The following is a 20,523-nucleotide window of genomic DNA, read 5'->3' as shown; positions in this document are numbered from 1 at the left end:
ATAAAGATGTTCACAACTCAGTTTGGCATGCACAAAACCAAAGCAAAGAGAAATATTAATACACATTTCCATCACTATCCAAAAGTAGAGTGTTTCCATGAAACCTTTCGTAAGCTGAAACAATTACCATAAATTTATATGGGAAAAATTTTTGAGTGTTCCCAGTCCAGCTAAGCGCCACATGCTTACGAGCTCTCTTAGGCTTTTCTGATATCTTAGGACACAGATGATAGGTGACAGATGCATGTGTAGTTGAACATTTTGGGTCCAGTGACCATAATGACATTAGCTTCAAATTATTTATGGAAAAAGATAAGTCTGGTCATGTTTGGATTCTAAATTGGAGGAAGGCAAATTTTATGTGGAAATGAGAAAAGATCTCGGAAGAGTGGATTGGGATGCATTGTTTTATGGCAAGGATGTGATAGGTCAGTGGATGGCCTTCAAGGGAGAAATCTTGAGAGTTCAGAGTTTGCATCTTCCTGTTAGGATTGAAGACAAAGTTACTAGGCATAGGGAACCCTGGTTTTCAAGGAATATTGTTAATCTGGATAAGAATTATGGAGATGTATAGCAAGTATAGACAACAAAGAGCTAATAAGGTGAAAGAAATCAGAAAGGCAAAAAGACACAGGTTGCTCTGGCAGATAATATGAAGGTAATCCTGAAGGGTTTCTATATGTATATTAAGAGTAAAAGGATAGTAAGGGACAAAATTGGTTCCTTAGAGGATCAGAGTGGTCAACTATGTGTGGAGCGTCATGCAATGAGGGAGATCTTAAACTTTTTTGCATCAGTATTTACTCGGGAAAGTGGCATAGTGCATAAGGAAGGGAAACAAACAGAAAAGTTGTGGAACACAGGAAGAGGAGCTTGCTGCCTTACAGTAAATAAAGGTACATCAATCACCTAGGGCAGAAATTATATTCATGTCCTTGGCCACAGGTGAGGTGCTAGAGGATTGGAGGACAGCTCATGTTGTCCTGTTGTTTAAAAAGGGCTCCAAAAAAAAAAAACAAACAGGTAATTATAATCCAGTGAGCCTGATGTCAATGGTGGGTAAATTGTTGGAAGGAGTACTGAGAGACAGAATATATAGGTATTTGGACAGTCTTGGGCTGATTGAGGGTAGTCAGTATGGCTTTGTGCATGGTAGGTCATGTTTAACAAATCTTTCAGAGTTTTTCGAGGAAGTTACAAGGAAGGAAGGTGAAGGAAAGACTGTGGACATTGTCTATATGGACTTTAGTAAAGCCTTTGACAAGGTCCCACTTGTGAGGTTAGTTCAGAAGGTTCTGACACTGGGTATTCAAGGAGAGATTGTAAACTGGATTCAAAATTGGCTGTGTGGGAGAAGACAGAGGGTGGTAGTGGAGGCCTGTATCTAGTGGTGTGTCTTAGGGATTCATGTTGGGACCATTGTAGTTTATTGTATATATCAATGATCTGGATGATAATGTGGTGAAATTGATTAGCAAATTTGCTGATGACACAAGATAGGAGGCATTGAGGACAGCGAGAAATATTTTCAAAACTTGCAGAGGGATCTGGACCAGCTAGGAGAATGGGCCAAAAAAAAGGCATATGGAGTTTAATGCCGACAAATGTGGGGATGTATTTTGGGAGGGCAAACCAAAGTAGATATAGTTAATGATAGAAGTGCGGAGGATATAAATACTTTATTCCTTGAAGGTGATGTCACATGTGGACAAGGCGTAAAGAGAATTTTTGGTGTCTTAGCCTCTATAATTAAAATATTGTGTATAGAGTTGGGATGCTATGTTGAAGTTGTTTAGATATTGGTGAAGCCAAATTTGGAATATTTTGTGCAATTCTGGGTGCTGACTATAGGAAGAAAATCAATAAGATTGAAAGAGCGCAGAGAAGATTCCCTAGGATGTCACTGGGTCTTCAGGAGTTGAGTTACAGAGAAAGATTAAACCGGTTAGGACTTTATTTCTTGAAGGGAAGAAGAATGAGGGGAGATATGTCAGAGGTTTACAAGATTTTGAGAGGTATAGACAGAGTGGATGCGAATGGGCTTTTTCCACTTTGATTAGGGGAGATAAAAACGAGAGGTCATAGGTTTAAACTGAAGGGGAAAGGTTTAGGGGAACGTTCAGGGGATGTTCTTCACTCAGAGAGTGGGCGGGGGGATTGTGAAATGAACTACCATCTGATGTGGTGAATGCAAGCTCAACTGTGTGTTTTAAGAATAAATTGGATAGGTATATGGATGGGAGAGGCCTGGAGGGTTATGGAATGGAAGCATGTTAGTGGGATTAGGGAGATGATGGTTGGCACAAACTAGAGTAGACGAATGGCCTGTTTTCTGTGCTGTAGCATTCTATGGTTCCATCTTGCTAACAGATGCAAACTAAATCACGATAAAGCAGACGATCGGATACAGTTCAAAACTATGATGGTTTCATGTTGAAATGCTGAGTGTAGTCCCTGGGGAAGGAGCTTGGGATGCGCACCTCCTCGATAATGCTTCAGTACAAAACAAATGCCTTTTTTCATCAAAGCAAAAATCCTCTTCGGATTCATTTCAGTTTGCGAAAACAGGTCCTAACGTTGGTCTTTCGTAATGTGAAGTGAGGTGGCACAAAGCGAACTTTTGAAAAGGGTGGGGGGGGGGTACTATAATTTTTCTCCAATACATCTGAACCAGGAATGAAGCTAGCATGTTGAAACGCTGTTCAATGCAGCTATACTTGGACAAGAATTTGTTTGAGTTCCAAATGATAAATGATTTCAGCTGCCAATCTCTAGGCAATATCCTATCGAATGCAAGATGCACTCCACTGTCTCAAAACACCTGCTAATGATGACCTAATGGAAATTAAAATCTAATTTACCCCTCTTTAATCAAGGGATGACATGAAAAGCCAGAGGTTATCATAAGCTTAAATCTATAAAGGAACCCAAACTGTGACAAAGAATGCTGCAACTCCATGCCATTGGTAACTATGACTTTAAGATAAGCAGCTCTGCAAAATTTACTTTCCTTAATATCTGAACGTCCTAACTACATGAAAAGCTTTGTTCCAGTTGTTTGATCATCTAGAATATTCTGATCTGAATCATACAGATTCTTTTGCATTTCTAAGAAACAAATTTATCTTTATCCTATTAATGTTTTTGTCTAGTCTTCACTCGGTTTGAGTTTATGTTTGAACATTTATTAAATGCAACATTAAGCACAAACAGGATAAGTGAATTTGAGAGGGAAGTCAAACATTTCCTTACACAGGCAGGATGAAGGGAGATTCTGTGATTACCCAATTATTCCATTTAACTAAGTGCATTCTCTTAAATTGTTCAATGTTTATTTCAATTTTCATTACATTCCACTTAAAACAAATCAGAATTATAATAGTATGTTAAACAAGGATAAATTATTTACCAGTTTTTTGAAGGCGAGTAAGTATGTATTTCATCAAAAAACCTTTCAGGCTGATGAAGTGGGTAGGGGCTCGGCCTGGTCCAACCTCCAAATAACACAAGAAGATCCTTATACACAACTAATGTGGCTCCAGCCTTTGGAGACGGATAGGATCCTATGGAAATTGGGGAAGGCAAAAAATTGCGAGACTCTTAGACAGGCAGTGTTGAACAACATTGAGGGCCGAAGGGCCTATACTGCATTGTTATGTTCTAATTACATTTTTGCCTAAAACATCTCAAAGTTTGTAATTAAAAACTATCAGCTATACCAATTAATGTGAAATTGCATGATTAGTTTTTGGCCTACACTTGAGGGGGGGGGGGGGTGGGGGGGAAGAAAGCAAGGAAAAAGAAAAAAAAAAATCTGGCACTGAATTCTATTCCTAGTGGAATTGTGCAAAAATTGAAGAATTGGATGAGGCAATGTTTCATGAAGCAGATGAATTACTACACTCACTGAGGATTGCTATCTGTTCACGGTTCAAGAGAAGACCTGTCAGTTCATTTGAGTAAAACACAATGTCCAAAATGAGAAGAATCAGGGATAAACACGAGTGGCAAGTACTTAAACTTTTACTTATATCAATGACAAAAATATGAGCTGCCTCTTGCTAGTGTCAACCTGAAAGTTGTCAAAAACCCTTGACGGCTCGCTGGGATGAATAGTTCAATATTCAAAGAGTTCAGATTATAAAATATGTACATTATTTTACATTTTTTAACAATTCTCTCTTTATAAACACGTTTCTTCTTGAGTATAGTTTACAGTTACCGATAAGTAGAAATTCTGCCTGGCCCGCAGGAAAAAGAATCTCAGGGATGTACGTGATATCATTCATGTACTCTGACAATAAATTTCAACTCTGATGAGAGTAACCTGGTAAATCCATAGGCAATGATGCCAATCGGATTAAAAACAGAAAAAATGGACTCATGACTCAGTTTAGAGATCATTTGTGAAAAGAGAAACATTGAACATTCTATCCTGAAGAACCTTTATCAACCGTAAGTTTTTGATGAAGACTCCCTCACCTGAAACGTTACTGTTTCTCTTTCTACCAATACCTCAAGGAGTGCTGAGTGTTTCCAACATTTTCTAGCTGTAGTATTTTCTACAAATTGCAAAATCCATGAGCAGACCAATTCAAAACTGTATTGAAAAAACATGTCCAACTATGCTGTAAGCCACGTCGCTGGCCTTACAACAAAAATAGAAAAAGAGATATGATATCTCTTTTCAAGTACAGTCCTTCAGAACTATAGTTGATAACATGCCCATATTGTGTCAATCATGCTTGCTACATTCATGTTAGAAAGTCCAATCACTGACTGGGTCTTTCCATTATGCAATTTTTCTTTCAAATGAATTTTAGAAATTTATACCCCCTCCCTTTTGCATCAGGGTTATTGGCAACAAGCTTCCTGCACGAACAGATTGGGAATGACTGCAAGGCAGCATTTTTTTTTGCTTGAGTGATTCAATGATTGACCAAAGGGAATCCTTATATACTTTCACACATCCAGACAAAGTGCACACCAAGTGGAATTTTAAGAAAGTCTGATATGAAAGCATTTCTAAATTGAGGCAATGCAGCACTTTCATGCAGAGACTATCATGAGTACCCAATGAATAAATTCAATATCTGGTGAAGTACTTGCTTGGTGCTAAATTGATAAATCCCTTCATCACTTTTCTAGTAGAAACTAAAAAGGAGTCTTCACAAAAACATTTGAGAGGATACAAATTAATTGAAAACCAGTTCTTCAGAGACAGCAATAGAATTTTTAAAAAGTCAAAAATAAAATAAAAACTCGGCATCTCCTTGTTCAACTTCCATCTACTGATTCGCAGTGAAGTTGCATCCTTGAAATACAGCAAATCTCCTAGGATTATATTTAATATATACTTTTACACAATAATAATCAGCCATGATTTCTCTGGATCTCATTTGCTCTTTAATTAATAAATCAATGTGCAATGATTGACAGCAGATACCCCTCAACTGTAGTCCAGGAGATTTCTCTTGGAGTCTGAGTTCATGGTCCGTACAAACTTTCTCTTTTAGCATTTTCAAAACGAGCAGACAGGACGCCATCAGAAAATTTGAACAATTTTTATGATGTAACCGTTCAATCGGGCATCATCTCACAGATAGCAATGTCAGATAGAATGTTAAAGATTGGAATTTCAGTTATTAAAAGTTCTGATTCAATACCACTTGGAGTTATTACATTTAGTTCTGGACACAATTCAGGGAAGAGATACTAATCTTGAAATGCGCAGTCTGTAAGGATATTGTTCTCCCCATGTCTGCGTGGGTTTCCTCTGGGTGTTCCAGTTTCCTCCCACTTTTCACAAACGTACGGTGGTTGATGGTTAATTGGTATATTTGGGGGGGGGTATGGGCTAATGGGGGAGGAAGGGCCTGTTATCGTACTGTATGTCTAAATTAATGAACAGACTAATACTTGGGCTAAAAGGATTCAATTGATGCCAGATTGCATAGATTTCCTAATATCCCCTTAAGTATAGAAGATTATAGGATGATCAAGTTCTTAAGATGATTAAAAGGATATGATATAATGGAATAGATAGAAATTACTTTTTCAAGTACAAAGACCTGAATGCTTCGGTGGAACACTGATGTCAGAAAATACTTGGGCTCATTTATGATGGAAACATTTATGGTTGCAATTTTCATTGTGTATTTTGGAATTAAGATTGAAATCAACCACGATCTGATTAAATAGTGGAAGAAGTGAGAAGGAATCAATGGCTTTCTCCTATTTCTATTGCAAACAAACAAGATTCAATGGTGATGAGATAGAAAACCAGATGCTCAAAACATTCCAACTAATACGTTAAGCTTCTGTGGTTAGATGGGCTTGTGTATTTCTCACATCACGCCCAGGGAAACTAGAATAATTATGATATTCACTCAATGCACAGTTAATCAGCAAAGATTATGGGGATCGAGTTGAAGAACAATGAAGAAAAAATAACACAGATGAAAATAAAATTAGTCATGGTTTCCAATCCACTATCAGTAACATCTTAAAAAGTCTGCATACACATTGGCATCTCAGATGAGAAATGTGACTGGACTTGGCTATGATAGCACCTTGGTCAAGTAATCAGCCACCATTCATACCCTGGAGTCAAATTTAACACTGTATCAAGATAATGAGCAGGAAAGGGGAGAAGTCTAGAAAATTAATTGAATTCAATAATAAAAAAGTCATCTTATTAATTATGCCGTAATCCTCAAGGATCTTGGAGATACATCAAGCCAGTCAGGGCAATTCATTTATCTTTCTCCAGCTTACCAAATTTCTTAATTATTTTAAACACTTAAATTATATCACCCGTACAAATATAAATCCAAAAGGAACAGAAACCAAAACACATAATTTCAGTAAATTTCAGTATATCTATGCTGAATCCTGGACAAGAACAACACACAATTCCTAAGGCTCTTCACCCAAAATTGAAAATTATATTCCAGACAGGGTCTTTGCAGCACACTCTACAACTGAAACACTAAATTTTCCATTCTGATTGTCAATAAATAAGAGATCTTCCTAAAATACTACCTTGAGAATATACCTACTATACGCAGCAAGGTTACAGAAAAATTGTTGGAAAGATGCATGGGGAAATCTGCAAAGGACTTGATTAGATCTATCACAGTTCAATATATGCATAAAGAATGGGCAAACGTGAGGCATACAACATTCAAAGAACCAGAAGCAAGAGTGACTGGATGAGACACAAGGGAGGAAAACTAAATTCTCTTTCTCTGACTGTAAGAAATCTAAGAGGCACCTAGGCAATTTATGCCGGTGGTGAATCGGTCTGCCTTGCAGCACACAGAAGGGAGTAGGACACTGTTTTATTACTATGACAATAAATTGAATTCGGAATCTTTTTTTATTATTCTTTTTTATATTTTAATCCAAAAACATTGAATTTATTCAAAATACAAACATTAAAAAAAAATTAGGCTAACAAAGAAAAATAACAAATCCCTCCCTCCCCAAAATGCCAGAAGAACCAGCATTTACCACCCTCCATTTATAGGTCGTGGTCAAACCACAAAAACACACGCAGTTGCCAGAAACTAACAAACACAACCCCCGACTCCCAGGGGAAAAAGCAAAAATCATTATAGAAAGAGGAGAAAATACTCCCCATTTATTAATAAATCATTGCAATGGCCTCTTGTGGTAATCGAGCCTTGGGCAAGCCTGAATATAGTTGGCGAAGATGACATTCTGCTGATCTGGCATAAATACTTTCAATGCAGCTGAATATCGCAGCACAAATCTGTAACCTTCATCATATAAAGCCTTCTTAACCGGATTAAACTCTTTCCTCCTCTTCAAAAGAGCTTGACTCAAATCTGAATAAAATAAAGATCTTATCACTCTCGTATTCAAAGGTCCACATTCTTTAGCTCTTCTCATTGCCAAATCAAATATCTTCCATCTTGATAATTTAAAAGTCTGATCAGTATAGACTGAGGTCTCTGATTCGGTCCCGGTTTTGGTCGGAGAGCTCTATGGGCTCTCTCAATTAAAATTCTCTCTTTGAAATTTTCTCATCCAAATACTTCTGGTATCCAATCTTGAAAAAAAAAACAAATTACATCTTGGCCTTCTTTGCCTTCGGACATTTCAACAATTTTAAGATTATTCCTTCTACTATAATTTTCCAAAATATCAACCATCTCCAATATTTTTTCTTTCATAGAAACCAAAGCAGTAACCGAGTCCTCATTAACATTTGTTCTTTCCACAATACGTTGAACTTCTTCACGGTCATCTTGAATTCTTTCTTCTAATTTATCAACCATTTGTAAAATGTTATTTATTGATTTGGTTAAGTCAACTTTAGCTTGTTGTATTTCTCCATTTAAAAATTTAAAATGATTTTCCATTGCATTCACAAGTGTATCTATTTTAGTCTCAATTTTATCCATTTTTTTCTTAAAAATAAACTTTGCTTTGCCTTTAAATTCTTCTTCTTCTGAGCTTGTATCTTCCTCTTCACTTGCAGAATCATCTTCTATACCAGCTAAGTCTTCTTCCTCTACAACTGGAGTACTGGACTGGCCCTTGAAGGGTTAAGATTTTTTTCCTTTTTTTCATCCTCAGTGCGCATGCACGACTCCTCGCGCGGTGCGGAGATAGCTTTCCCAAGGTCGTCATCTTTGCAGAGAGCTGCAGAGATGGCTCTGTGAGATGGTCCCTCTCCAGGGCTGTCTCCAGCAGCTGACTTCACTGAGAAAGTAGGCATCAGGTCATGTTTGGCCCCAAGCTCAAGCTTTGTTGTGCAGACAACAACAATGCTCGGTTTTTGGAGATTTTCTGTTTTCAGAATTTCGGATAAAAGATTTTGTACCTCTACAACAGAAGCTATATTCAAGTTGCTGCCTGAGATCAACTGCATTGATTATGGTTGAACACGATCCCGTGGAGTGAATCTCCCACACGCCACCAGTAAAGGTTTTTGGTACGCTTCAGAGAATTAGTTTTGTCAGACCACTCACAGTTTATTACTGGAGTCAGAGAGACTATAGATGCTGGAATCTGGAGCAAAGCACAAGCTGCTGGATGACCGCAGTGAGTTGGGAAGCATTAAGAAAATTATCAACATTTCAGGACAGAACTCTTCATCAAGACTTGAAGAATTCTGCTCTGAAACATTAACAATTCTTTTTCTGCGTGACCCACTGAGTTCCTTCAGCAGATCGTATTTTGCCGCTGTTTGTTACTGATTGACACAATTCACTGAGATTATTAGTTCTGAATGAAAACCATTCAACCACCACCAATCTATCAAGAAATGTATCCAATTCAGGAATATTTTTCTTGCTTTTGTTTGGTAGACAAATTAAATTATTACAATCAATGTTATATTTCAGTTAGCTTAATTTTTGTTTTAGGACTTACCTGAAGCCAGAGGTCGGATCCATTCTTTGCTATTGAGGTCAAGCCGCCAGAGGTCATTGAATGCTGCATTACAACTGCTTTGAGTGCAACCTCCAAATACGTACATGGACTGATTGGCATCGTAGTAACAAGCACCTGGAAATAACATAATAATGTTGTGAAAAAGTGCATGCAAAATACTCAAATTAGTTGAGAGCTCCCCTGCTTTCATACAGAGTTGACTTTCCAGCTTGCTCTTTCACCTCAGAAAAGAAAGGCATAAGCACTTATTATGGAAAAATAATACAAGAAATTAAATATAGGTGTATTATAGATGGATTCTATAATATAAATGCAAAATTCTTCTGATAACTAGAAATCTAAAATAACAATAGAATGTGCTGGAAACATGTCAGATCAGGCACCATCTGTAAAGATAAAAATAAAGTTAATTTTTTAGATCAATGACCTTTCATCATTTCTCCTGAAAGTTCATCAATCCCAAATGTCAACTCTGCACTACTTCTTGATAAATACAGGTCCTCCGCACATAATAAATGGTTCTGCTTTTACAAACATCAAGATGCCAATTATGTTCACAAATTGGAAAATACACAAAAAACTAAGTATGGTGACCATATCTCTACAATTAACCACATAAGACTAATCACAATAATTACTACAAGCGGAGAGGGAGAGAAAACGTTCTGCTATCCGTAAGAATGAACATACGCATATCAGACTTTTGTATTTAATAACACAATGGGAACTTGTTCCTATGTACGGGTGTGCATTAGTCAGGCTTTCATAACCTACTTCGAGCAGGTCAACCCAAGTAAAAATCCAATTCCTATCATCAACAATAATGTAACCCAACCACTTCTTCATTCTGGGTTACCGGAGCCTATTGTTTTGCTTCATCCTTTAGCTTGTTTGAAATCAGTACTACTAATGAATAGAACTCACAGAGAGAAAAAAAATGACATTTTACTGCCCATGCCTCAGTGTAGATTGCATTTCAAGTCTCAATTCATCATTTGTACATAAAAATCTCAGATAAAACTTCCTTGCCAAACTGAGCCTGTGGTACATTCAGCAATGTTACCTTTTGGATAAGATAGTAAATCAAGGCCCCATCTCCCTCCTGGCTGGATGTAAATAACCCTAAATGCTGCATTTGAAAAGAAGCAGGGGAGTTATCTGTGATTCCGAGAGAACATGAACTAAATAGATTATTTGGTCATTAATCCATATTGGTTGTGGGGAAATGCTAGGCACAAACATTACAAAAGTGATCACACCATCAAAGTATTGACTCTTTTTCAATATTCCCTCTGTGACACATCACTTTACAGTTGTGAATAACTGGAGAAAAGGGCAGCCACAATACCTTGCTTAGCTGAATAAATTGCTGACACTTGCTAGGTTGAAATATCAAGACATTAGAGCAGATATATTAGAGGCTACCATCTCCTGCAACCAAATGACAAGAATCACTACCCAGCAGCAGGTGGCATAAGAAAGAAGGGTGCAGAGCCAAAGGAGGAGCATGCAACTATCTTCCAAAAATCTTCAATCACAATTCCTCACGACCAGGAATAATAGGCATACAAGGAATAGGACATCTGCAGGTCAGAAATCAGTGCAGCTGATGAGGCTATGCAAGTCTCCTCCAAAAATAATCATTCATTCCCATGATGCGGATCCAAAAAGGTACTCCATGAACATTTTAGCATCATCTTGTGGTTTGCTATCTTTGCACAACAAACCCCATTTACAATTTTTGGCAGATCAATTGTGCTTTAATACACATCTACCCAGGCCAAAGCAATGGCATCATGAAAATCTACTTACTGTGTGAGAAGCGCTGGGTAATCGGAGTCCCAGGATATGGATAGGTTCGGCTCTCCCACTGAATATATCCTCCCTGAACAGCTTTTATAAAACCATGATAACACTGGTGAGCCACACCTGGAGTTAAAGAGACACAGAAGCTTAGTAACTGGTGTGTACTGTAATGGCCACACATATTAACAGAAATCACCTGAAGCATGAAAGCCACTATGGAACAGCAATAAACTAGAAACCTTGCAACATCATTGCAGCCCAGGAACAAGATATCTCCATGTTGATATCACTGGCCTGAATGAAATATTAAGTAGGAGAAGGATGGTTAAAAAAAAAAACAAGGGGGCAGCTGCATCTGCTGCCAGGCAAACTGGAAGGTGAACTCTGCCTTGATGTGTTTGACTCCTGACTGCCTACCCTGTGAAATAATCAAATGCTTCCTGATTCTTTGTCTCACAGAACCATCAAGCTTTGATCATCAGTGCACATGCCTTCACTTTGAAAATAAAGTCAAAGACAAATTCCAGTCGAGCAATCTTTGACACATATTCTACAAAGAAAAACATGATTTTTCTAGTCCCAGAGCTGGAAAGGACATGTCCTTTTATTAGGGACAACTGGCAGGAAGTAGGGAAAAGCAACACCGACGAACTCCTCGTATATAAATACTTTAAACATGGTCTTGTCACAACCAACACCTTATGTCTGGAAGACAAATAAAAGTTCTCAATTTTAGAGGATGAGATTTAATTTTTAAAGATGTGCTGTCCAATTATACTCAAATTAACCTACAACCCCTATAGATTTTGAAGGGCGAGAGGAAATTAGGACGCCCAGGGAAAACCAAACAGACACGGAGAGAGCATACAAACTTCTTTCAGACAGTGCCGGATTTGAACCCTGTCACGAACTGTAATAGGGTCACTCTAACCACTGCACTAATTGTGAACATCTGCATTACTTCCACCCAGACAACAGTAAATGACTACTGGAGCAACCACAGGCTAACCTAATCTCCCATCAGCATTAATCTGGCTCTAAAACAATAATGCTATTAGAAAAGCTGCCAGGGAGAAATTAACACCAAAGGACTCAAATACACGGAAAAAAAGCAAATGGTCAAAATGACAACTCTCCCCACCCAACAGATTTCCACAAAGTGCTCATAACACTGAACCACAATGATGGTGGTTTGATATCAAGGTGCTAAAGATAGGTGAACTGGAAACACCATGACAACTTAAGGGGAGAAAGAAATATGGTCCAGTAACCTCCAACCATGGATTCTAGACCAAGACCAGCTGTGACCCAAACAATCCTTTCAGTTGTAGTGTCATTTTTTTTCATTTATGTCCATATCAAGTATACATTTTACATTTAATTCTGTGGTATCAACCAACAAAAGCCAAATTAAGCATAAAGAGACAAGACAAAGGAGAGCTCGCCAAGAACAGGAAGATAGAGCAAACACTTCAAAGATGTCCAGAACTTAAACTCTGATATCGACACGTGCTTGGCTTCATTCAACATCGTTGTTACTCAACAAAAGGCCATCCAAAAGTTAGAAAACAACAGATTGTCTAAAACATGCTGAAGCAAATCCAGGATTCATTATGGAAGAGGCAAACGTGCCAGGCGACATCAGAGCTGCAATAATCATGACCATTTTCAAGATAAGTGACATCGATTCCAGTAATTAGAGTGGATTCTTTCAAATTCAGCTCAAAAATTCATCAACTTCTATCTGCTTCCTGTTGTTTTGCCAACTGAACCTCATTACCACACCATTTCCATTCAAAAAATGTTACATCATTGCAATAAACCTCTTTTCAATCTTCCTTTCTGCAATTTTCCTCTTTAACAAGCTGGAGTTAATCTACCAGACACATGGGAAAGTAGTGCCTCCACTCCAGAATCAAAATTGGACTCACCTCAGTCCTGTTTACAGAATTCAGCTGAGCCTTCACTGAAACATTTGACAAAATAGTCACAAACAAATACCAATCTACCGCAACACAAATCCATCCCCTGATAATTAAGATCCGTGCTTAGATCCTGTGTAATATGAATCAATTCCCTTATCGGGGCCATCTCTCTCAATGACAGTAGAGGTCACTGACAAAATCCACCACAGCCTCCAATCAACAAGGACAGCTTTTGTCCACCAGTGAAGGTCTTCAAAAGCAAAGGCTTCACGTGTGGCACCAAACACACGGCCTGCAGAGCAATGCCAATCTCTACTCTCCTGCATCCACTGGGAAGACAGACTGATGAAGTAGCAGTAAAATGCCCCAAATTCACTGGTAAGATTGCCAACATCCTTTCCCAACCACTTCCAGTGCAGAGCCACATCATCTGCAAGGCAGGCTCTCCTCTCTTCCTTTGTTCATCTTTTACCTGTACTCAAAACTCTCCCCCACCTCCAGCATCTGCAGTCACTATGCCACCCTATCAACCAGTGTTGCCACTTTTAGGGAACTATGGACTTGAACTCATTCCATACCCTACCATTTATAGAACTTGTTGGGATTAAATTCCAGCTGATCTGCACCTTGATGTAGCTTTAGAACCCTCACCCAATATCCACACCAGTTTTTGTGTCATCTGCAAACTTGGTGAACAGTTAGCATGGTTGGTGTAGTGGTTAGTGCAATGCCTTTACAGTGCCAGCAATCAGGACCAGTCCCACACTACCTGCAAGGAGTTTGTACGTTCTCCCCGTGACTGCGTGGGTTTTCTCCAGGGGCTCCAGTTTTCTCCCATCATTCAAAACGTACCAGGGGTGTCAGTTAATGGGTTGTAAATTAGGTAGCATGGACTTGTGAGCCGAAATGGCCTGTTACCATGCTGTATATCTAAATTTTAAAAAAACCTCTGATGGGAACACACATAACTGTCAAGTGACCCAATCAACTGGTCCATCAGTTGTAGCAAAGTCTGCAGATCCTGAATTGGGCTTGTTAGTTATCTCAAAATCGACAGAATAGTGGAAACAAGGCTCTCCTATGGGACTGCATACATAGACATATCTTGTCCACTCAGTGCATAAATGTTCAACAATAAAGTGGAAGACAAACCTGACTGGCACAGATGTGTTTCAAAAGTTTAACAATGGAGAGCAAATTCAGAGTTCATAACTAAGATTCAAAAACTCTTGGCTCCATCAATCATACATGGATCAAGTGAAAGGGTTCACCAACACCCACAGATATGGGATTAGAAACTCGTTAAATTTTTCAAGATATTGTTTATGAATAGATTTTTTTCAGTGTGGCAGAGGGAATATTAAGATAAGGATCAGAAAGTTATAAAAAGGGACAGATGGAAGGAAAGTTTAACTCAAAAAGAGTTTTATGAGAAAAGAATATTAGGATGGTATTAACCATCCAAGAAAATGTTATTTCAGAAAATATTCCATAGTCTTATCAAAAATGAACCGATTATTTTCCTTGATCATAGAAATTCTATGTTTCCTCAGTTAATTTAAGGGCAATTTCTTTTCATTACTACATTTAAATTGATCCAAATACCACCAAATTTCAGTCCTACACCAAAACTTTAATTCTGAAGCATGTTCCATACCTTTAATAAGTCGATACCACTGTTTACAAACAAGAGCAGCAGTTTTGTGCTCTTGATATGGAGACAAAAAGGACAAGATGTACTCCAGCACCTCCTCAGGTAACTCTAACATTGAGCGGTTATGCCTCATCTCCTCAACTTCCAATTCAACACGAGCTTCTTCGTCCTGCTCCATGGGCCCATCCAATACTTCTTCTGTGTCCATGGCAATAAAACTGTCATCCTCACTGTCCGACGAGCTGGCCATCGCATGCCACTCTGCATTATAAATAAGAGAAAAAACACTTTTGAAGGAAAGTTGAAAATATAACAACTCTCAGATGCAGTAAGTATCTTTACATAAAGGATTAAAAAAAGCAATATCAACAATATCAACTGGCAAATGCTGAGAATCCAGATTTCAGAACTCTTCACAGGGCACAGAACTCTACCGGCTATACCAGAAACAATATACCTCCCCATAGTACAGAATATACAGAAGACACTACTGCAAGGTCATATACCATGTCTCATTCTACTAGAACTTTTCTCTTTGAAACCTGACAATTAAAGTTTCTCTTGCACATATATTATCAACAGCCTACAATTTCGCAGAACCCATAATCTGTCTTTGGAGAATAAAATTTTCTCATTTTTGGGAATCATGTAAAACAGCAATCCTTGTCAGATGAGGAACATCCTTTGCAAACATAAAAATAACAAGCAGGACAAACAAAAAGAATAGAAAACAAGTCAAAATATCCAAGCTCGTCCACTCATACAATGCAAACAATCAGAATCCTCCAGATATCTAATCTGTCCTGCACAATCTGCAGGCATTTGAGGAAGATCACGGGGCTGTTAAACTTTGGAAGTGTCCTGCTTTTAGTTTTGGTTTCCTTCATGATCTGTAAAGCATATAATGTATCTGAAGTGTGGAGTAAAAATCTGCAGTTCAAACAGCATTGCAAAGTTGTAGTAAGATTGAATGTTGCTCAAACCTCCATTTCAAGCTCTTCCACTGCTGACATTCATTTTTGAGGGCTTGGGTGGGGGGCGGGAAGGTAGAATTTGCACCAGTTCAGGGAGGATAGCAAAGCCTAAATTTAGAGGGCCCTAATTTATAGTGAAAGGAAAAAGATTAAAAACAAATCTGAGAAGCACCTTTTTCACTCAGATTGTGGAGGGGAAGCATCTGACAGAGAAAGTGGTAGAGGTTGGTAAAGAGAGGTTTAAAAAAATAATTAAGCAGGTACAAAACAACATTGGGCTAAATGCAGGCAAAGGGGACGAGCTTGGGTAAACAGTTTGTTCTGTGTGGACAAGTTGGGCCAAAGGCCCTGTTTCCATGCTGTAAACTATGACTCCAGATACAGACACATCAGAACAAGTCACTCATATCAGTGACATTTTTATACTAGGCAGTGCATAACTCCAGTATCATCATACTCAAAATGCTCAGTCAATACATACCCTTGTTTGGAAAAATATAACCTATCACCACAGCTATAGACCCTTTCCACTTTAATCTCAACAAAAATGCATCATGTTTGTCTTTGTAAAAAGGTCTATGATTTGGAATTCCACATTGAAAATACAGCAGCATTTCACAAATTTAACTAGTATTACCAGAAATTTAGCAACCTCAAAAGAATGTATATAAAATCTCTCAATTTCTATTACCAACTGGATGAAGAGTATTTTTGTGATCCTACCAAGGAGGAAATGGGGTCAACCATAAACTATATATAAACCAGAAGCATTACTAAGCATTTTAAATAGAACCAAGTATCCTCACTGCCCTCCAGTCAATGAGGCTGCATTTGAAGTTCAATTTACCACACAATCTGAATTCCCACAGCTAAGAACATACAAAATAGCAAGAGTAGGCGATTTGGCTCCTTGTGATTGCTCAGCCATTCAATAAGATCATGCAACACTTTCCTGCACTCACCCGATAGCCCTTAATATCTAAAAATCTATCGACCTGTCTCAAGCACATTCCGCAACTGAAACTTGTGGCCGTCTTGGAGAGATTCATTATATGAAAGGTGAAGAAATGATTTCTCACCTCTGTCCTGAATGGGCAACTCCTTATATTGAAACTGTAACCCTGGTTCCAGACATCTCCATTACAGTAAACCTCTACCCCTTCAAGCCCTTGAAGAATTCTGAATGCTTCTAACTCCTGAAAAATATAAGCCAAGTCTACTTAATCTCTCCTTGCAAGACAAAGCCACCAAATCAATCTGGTGAACTTTGCTGAACTTTATGGATCCTTCCTTAGGTGGGTAAACAAGAACCATACCCAATATTTCAGACTATGTCCGACTAGATCTCTGTATTACTGAATTGATAGCTCTTTTGTACTTACATCCTTCTGCAATAAAGTAACATCATTTGTTTTCAGAACTGTTGATTGAACCCACAATTAACTTCCAGTGATTCATGTTCAAAAGATACCTATATCCCTCTGAACACCAACATTTCTCCATTGCTCAGAAAAGAATCAAGGAAATGAGCAGAAATTGTGTACTTTGTTATATGGCAAGTTTCCAACTTTTATAAAAAGTCACCCTTTAATATCCTTTTCACTTTTAGTAACATAAAGCCTACGCTGCTCATTAGATATATTCCTTCCAGAAACTAGTACCAAAAACTTTAAAGGTATAGTACATTAATTAGCTATAAAACACCCTATCGTTTAGATGAGTAAAAATAATGCTGGAGAAACTCAGCAGGTCAGACAGGGTTCTTTATAAAGCAAAGATGTATAACTAACGTTTTGGGCTTGAGCCCTTTATTGAAGTAAACAATTAAGCCCTTTATGAAGGGCTCAAGCCCAAAACAATGGTTATGCATCTTTATCTTTGTACATAAAGTACCCTGTTTGACTTGCTGAGTTTCTCCAGCATCGTGTTTTTACTTGAACCATGGTGTCTGCAGACTTTCATGTATTACTTCTGTATAGATGAGTTGTTGGGTGATGGGGAATCTGGTCATCAAGGGTGCGAGTTGATGGGAATGAGGCGAGAATAGAATTGGTTAGGGAAGGATAAAGAGTGTGTGCTTGATGTAAATTTGCTGATCTAAAGGGCTCATTTCTATGTTGCATCTCCCCATGACCCTACAACTGTCATTCTGAATCCTTGTTATTCAGCCCCAGCCTATACCACAAATTACAATTCGTCGCCTGGAATAACCGATTGCACCTTGCACCTTCACAAGCAACTCATTGAGAAAGTTTTGATTGACTGCCTTCCTCATTTGTTTTAATTAGAGTTCTTTGGAGTAAACCCAACGTCACCTTAAATAAACACAGCAGCTAACAAACACATCTTACTGCAACTTGCAGAACATACAACAATTCATGTTTGGAGAATGAGCAACTGAATATCAAGTCGCATAAAAAGAGGGTGATACATTACTTTAAGCTTTTTACAACATTAAATTAGTCTGTGATCAAACTGTACCTCAACTCTTTTACGTAGCCCTATTCTATATTAATTGAAAGGCTATCCTAACAATAATACATTTCTAAACCTTCAATTGGTTTTGCACAAAGTATTTTTTTGGCAGTATGAGGTCGGAGGGGGTGGGAGGGAAGAGAAATATTATGCCAGATTTCCATTATCCTTTGTGGGAAAAAACACTTCCTGATTTCATCCTTAAATGGCCAAACTCTAATTTTAAGATTATTCCCTCTTGTTCTGCATTCCTCCACCAGAGAAAACAGTTTCACTGTCTCTGCTCCATTTTACATACGTCATCTGGATCACCTTTCAACTTTCTAAACTCAAGGGAATAACAAGTTTACATGAAATATTTCCATTTAAATCCTGGCATAATTCTGATTCAAGACCAATTATATTTTTGAAGTTCTGCACCCAAAATTAAACACCACACTAGATATAACCAAGGTTCTTTATAACTGAAGGATTAGGTCTTCATCTCCAAATTCCAATTACTTTGAAATGCAGGATAACATTCCATTAACCTTTTGATTATTTTGACAACTGAAACTCCTTGTGTCAGAACAGTTCGGTCACAGACTAATTTAATGTTGTAAAAAGCTTAAAGTAATGTATCACCCTCTTTTTCTGTGACTTGATATTCAGTTGTTCAGACTAATGTGATGTAACAAAATATTCCATGATTTTGATTTGCAGTGCACTGCACAAGTTACAGGCACAATCAATCTTATGATATAGAATCCAGAATCAGAGGGAGATCTGTAGAAACCAAAACGTCACCTTTGACAAACCTTAAAATGCACGTTGGGAAAACACAATGGGAAATAGCTGAGTGATGTTCAAAATATAATTGAAGAATGTAATTAATAATTACTTTATAACGTACAAACTCAGTTCTAATGACAACCCATTTATAGCAATAGCTGACACCCAAATTAAACTGTTCTGATTGATTCAAAATTAACTCTTTTTTTTTTCCAGCTGGTTATCCTTTTTTAAAAGAAAGGAAAATAAGGATTGTTTTTGTAGGACAAATGAAATTTTTACAAGACATCAACTTTTTATTATTAAACAGTTTGTCAGATTATGTTTCTGTTGAAATCAGTTTCAATAAAAAACAATTTGATTATTTACCGAGATCATTTCAGGTTAAATTGAATTGGAATCCTCCTCATCCTATAGAATTAATTCATAAACGCTGTGCCCTGTCCAGTGGTTCTGCATTCAGGTATGGTATGTCTCGGTATGGGGAACAGAATGGGTCTACGTCGAGGTGAACTTTGGAGAGTTTGCATCTGACCCTGGACCCAGGCCCTCGTCTGCCACTGGCATGTGGCCAACGGCACGAACTGGGCTCGCAGACTTCCAGTACAAAGGGCCAAATACCAGTCCAGAGCAGCCAGAACCCGCAGCGAGCAACCTGCTGAACCCTCCCTGTTTGGAGCTGGTCGCACAGTTGTTGCTTTATCCTTGCTGCATGCTTGGATCCACAGCCCCAGGCCACCACAACCTTGGCCACAACCCTGGGAGAGGTAGGGGTGCTGGCACCCATTCCCAGGCTGTGATTTTACCCAGGCTCCGGCCTCTCCACCCCCCCCCCCCCCCACCGCCACCTCTTCTTCTCCTCTCCCCCCCCCAACACACACACCTCCGCCCCTTACTCACTCACCGGCCCAGCTCTCGTTACCCCTTCCCCTGGCGCCGGCTGTTGCGTGACCCGAAGGACTCCTGTTTCCAACAAGAGGCCGTGCCCCTCGGCGCTTCCGTGTCCCCGCCGCTGGCCTCCCGGCGACTCCCGCTCTCACTCGCCGAGATCCGCCATCTTCCGCCAGAACCAACAGCGCCGCGGCGGCGCGCACGTCGCTGAGGGCGTCACAGCCGCGCGCACACGCACCCCACCTGGCGGCCGCGCCACGCTGCGTTCACGACAAGTGCACGCTGAGCTTGGACCAAGTCTTGCCAAACTCACTGCAGGACCACGGACTCTTCAACGACTCAGTGTCACATCTCATTAATGCCGATGCACTCCGTGCACATCATTCCCTGGCCTTCACGAGGTTTTTGTTCAAGCTGTGATCTTTCATTAAGTGCAAGGCACCCGTGGGAAGGGGCTCAAAACAAACAACTTGATCAACTCGCCCGCGCGAAAAAATGAGACAGTGTCTTTGGTTCATTGATTATTCAGGAATCTGATGGCAGAAGGGAAGAACCTGACCTTGCGCAGCTGAGTGCTCGTCCTTAGGCTCCTGCAGGCGTG

The 20,523-nt window shown here is 39.0% G+C and overlaps 1 protein-coding gene across 4 annotated transcripts in view; it reads right to left on the bottom strand.

Annotated features, from left to right (window-relative positions):
• The window catches only part of fbxo42 (F-box protein 42), a 42,842-nt gene extending 22,732 nt beyond the window's left edge, over positions 1 to 20,110 (bottom strand). For all 4 annotated transcript variants that reach the window (XR_011351806.1, XM_069918867.1, XM_069918865.1 and 1 more), the window contains exons 1-5: positions 19,936 to 20,110; positions 14,815 to 15,072; positions 11,239 to 11,355; positions 9,406 to 9,540; positions 3,410 to 3,563 (exon numbers count right to left, since the gene is read on the bottom strand). Coding sequence is in view for 3 of the 4 variants with exons in the window: in XM_069918867.1 (XP_069774968.1) it covers positions 3,410 to 3,563; positions 9,406 to 9,540; positions 11,239 to 11,355; positions 14,815 to 15,061 (653 nt within the window). In the remaining variant the exon portion in view is untranslated. The remainder of the gene's footprint in view (positions 1 to 3,409; positions 3,564 to 9,405; positions 9,541 to 11,238; positions 11,356 to 14,814; positions 15,073 to 19,935) is intronic.
• Positions 20,111 to 20,523: the final 413 nt, after the last annotated feature.

This window comes from Narcine bancroftii, chromosome 2 (genome assembly GCF_036971445.1).
Source record: "Narcine bancroftii isolate sNarBan1 chromosome 2, sNarBan1.hap1, whole genome shotgun sequence".
NCBI classification, from domain to species: Eukaryota; Metazoa; Chordata; class Chondrichthyes; order Torpediniformes; family Narcinidae; genus Narcine; species Narcine bancroftii.
The sequence above is the reverse complement of the archived record's forward strand: the minus strand, read 5'-3'. Positions and strand labels throughout refer to the sequence as shown.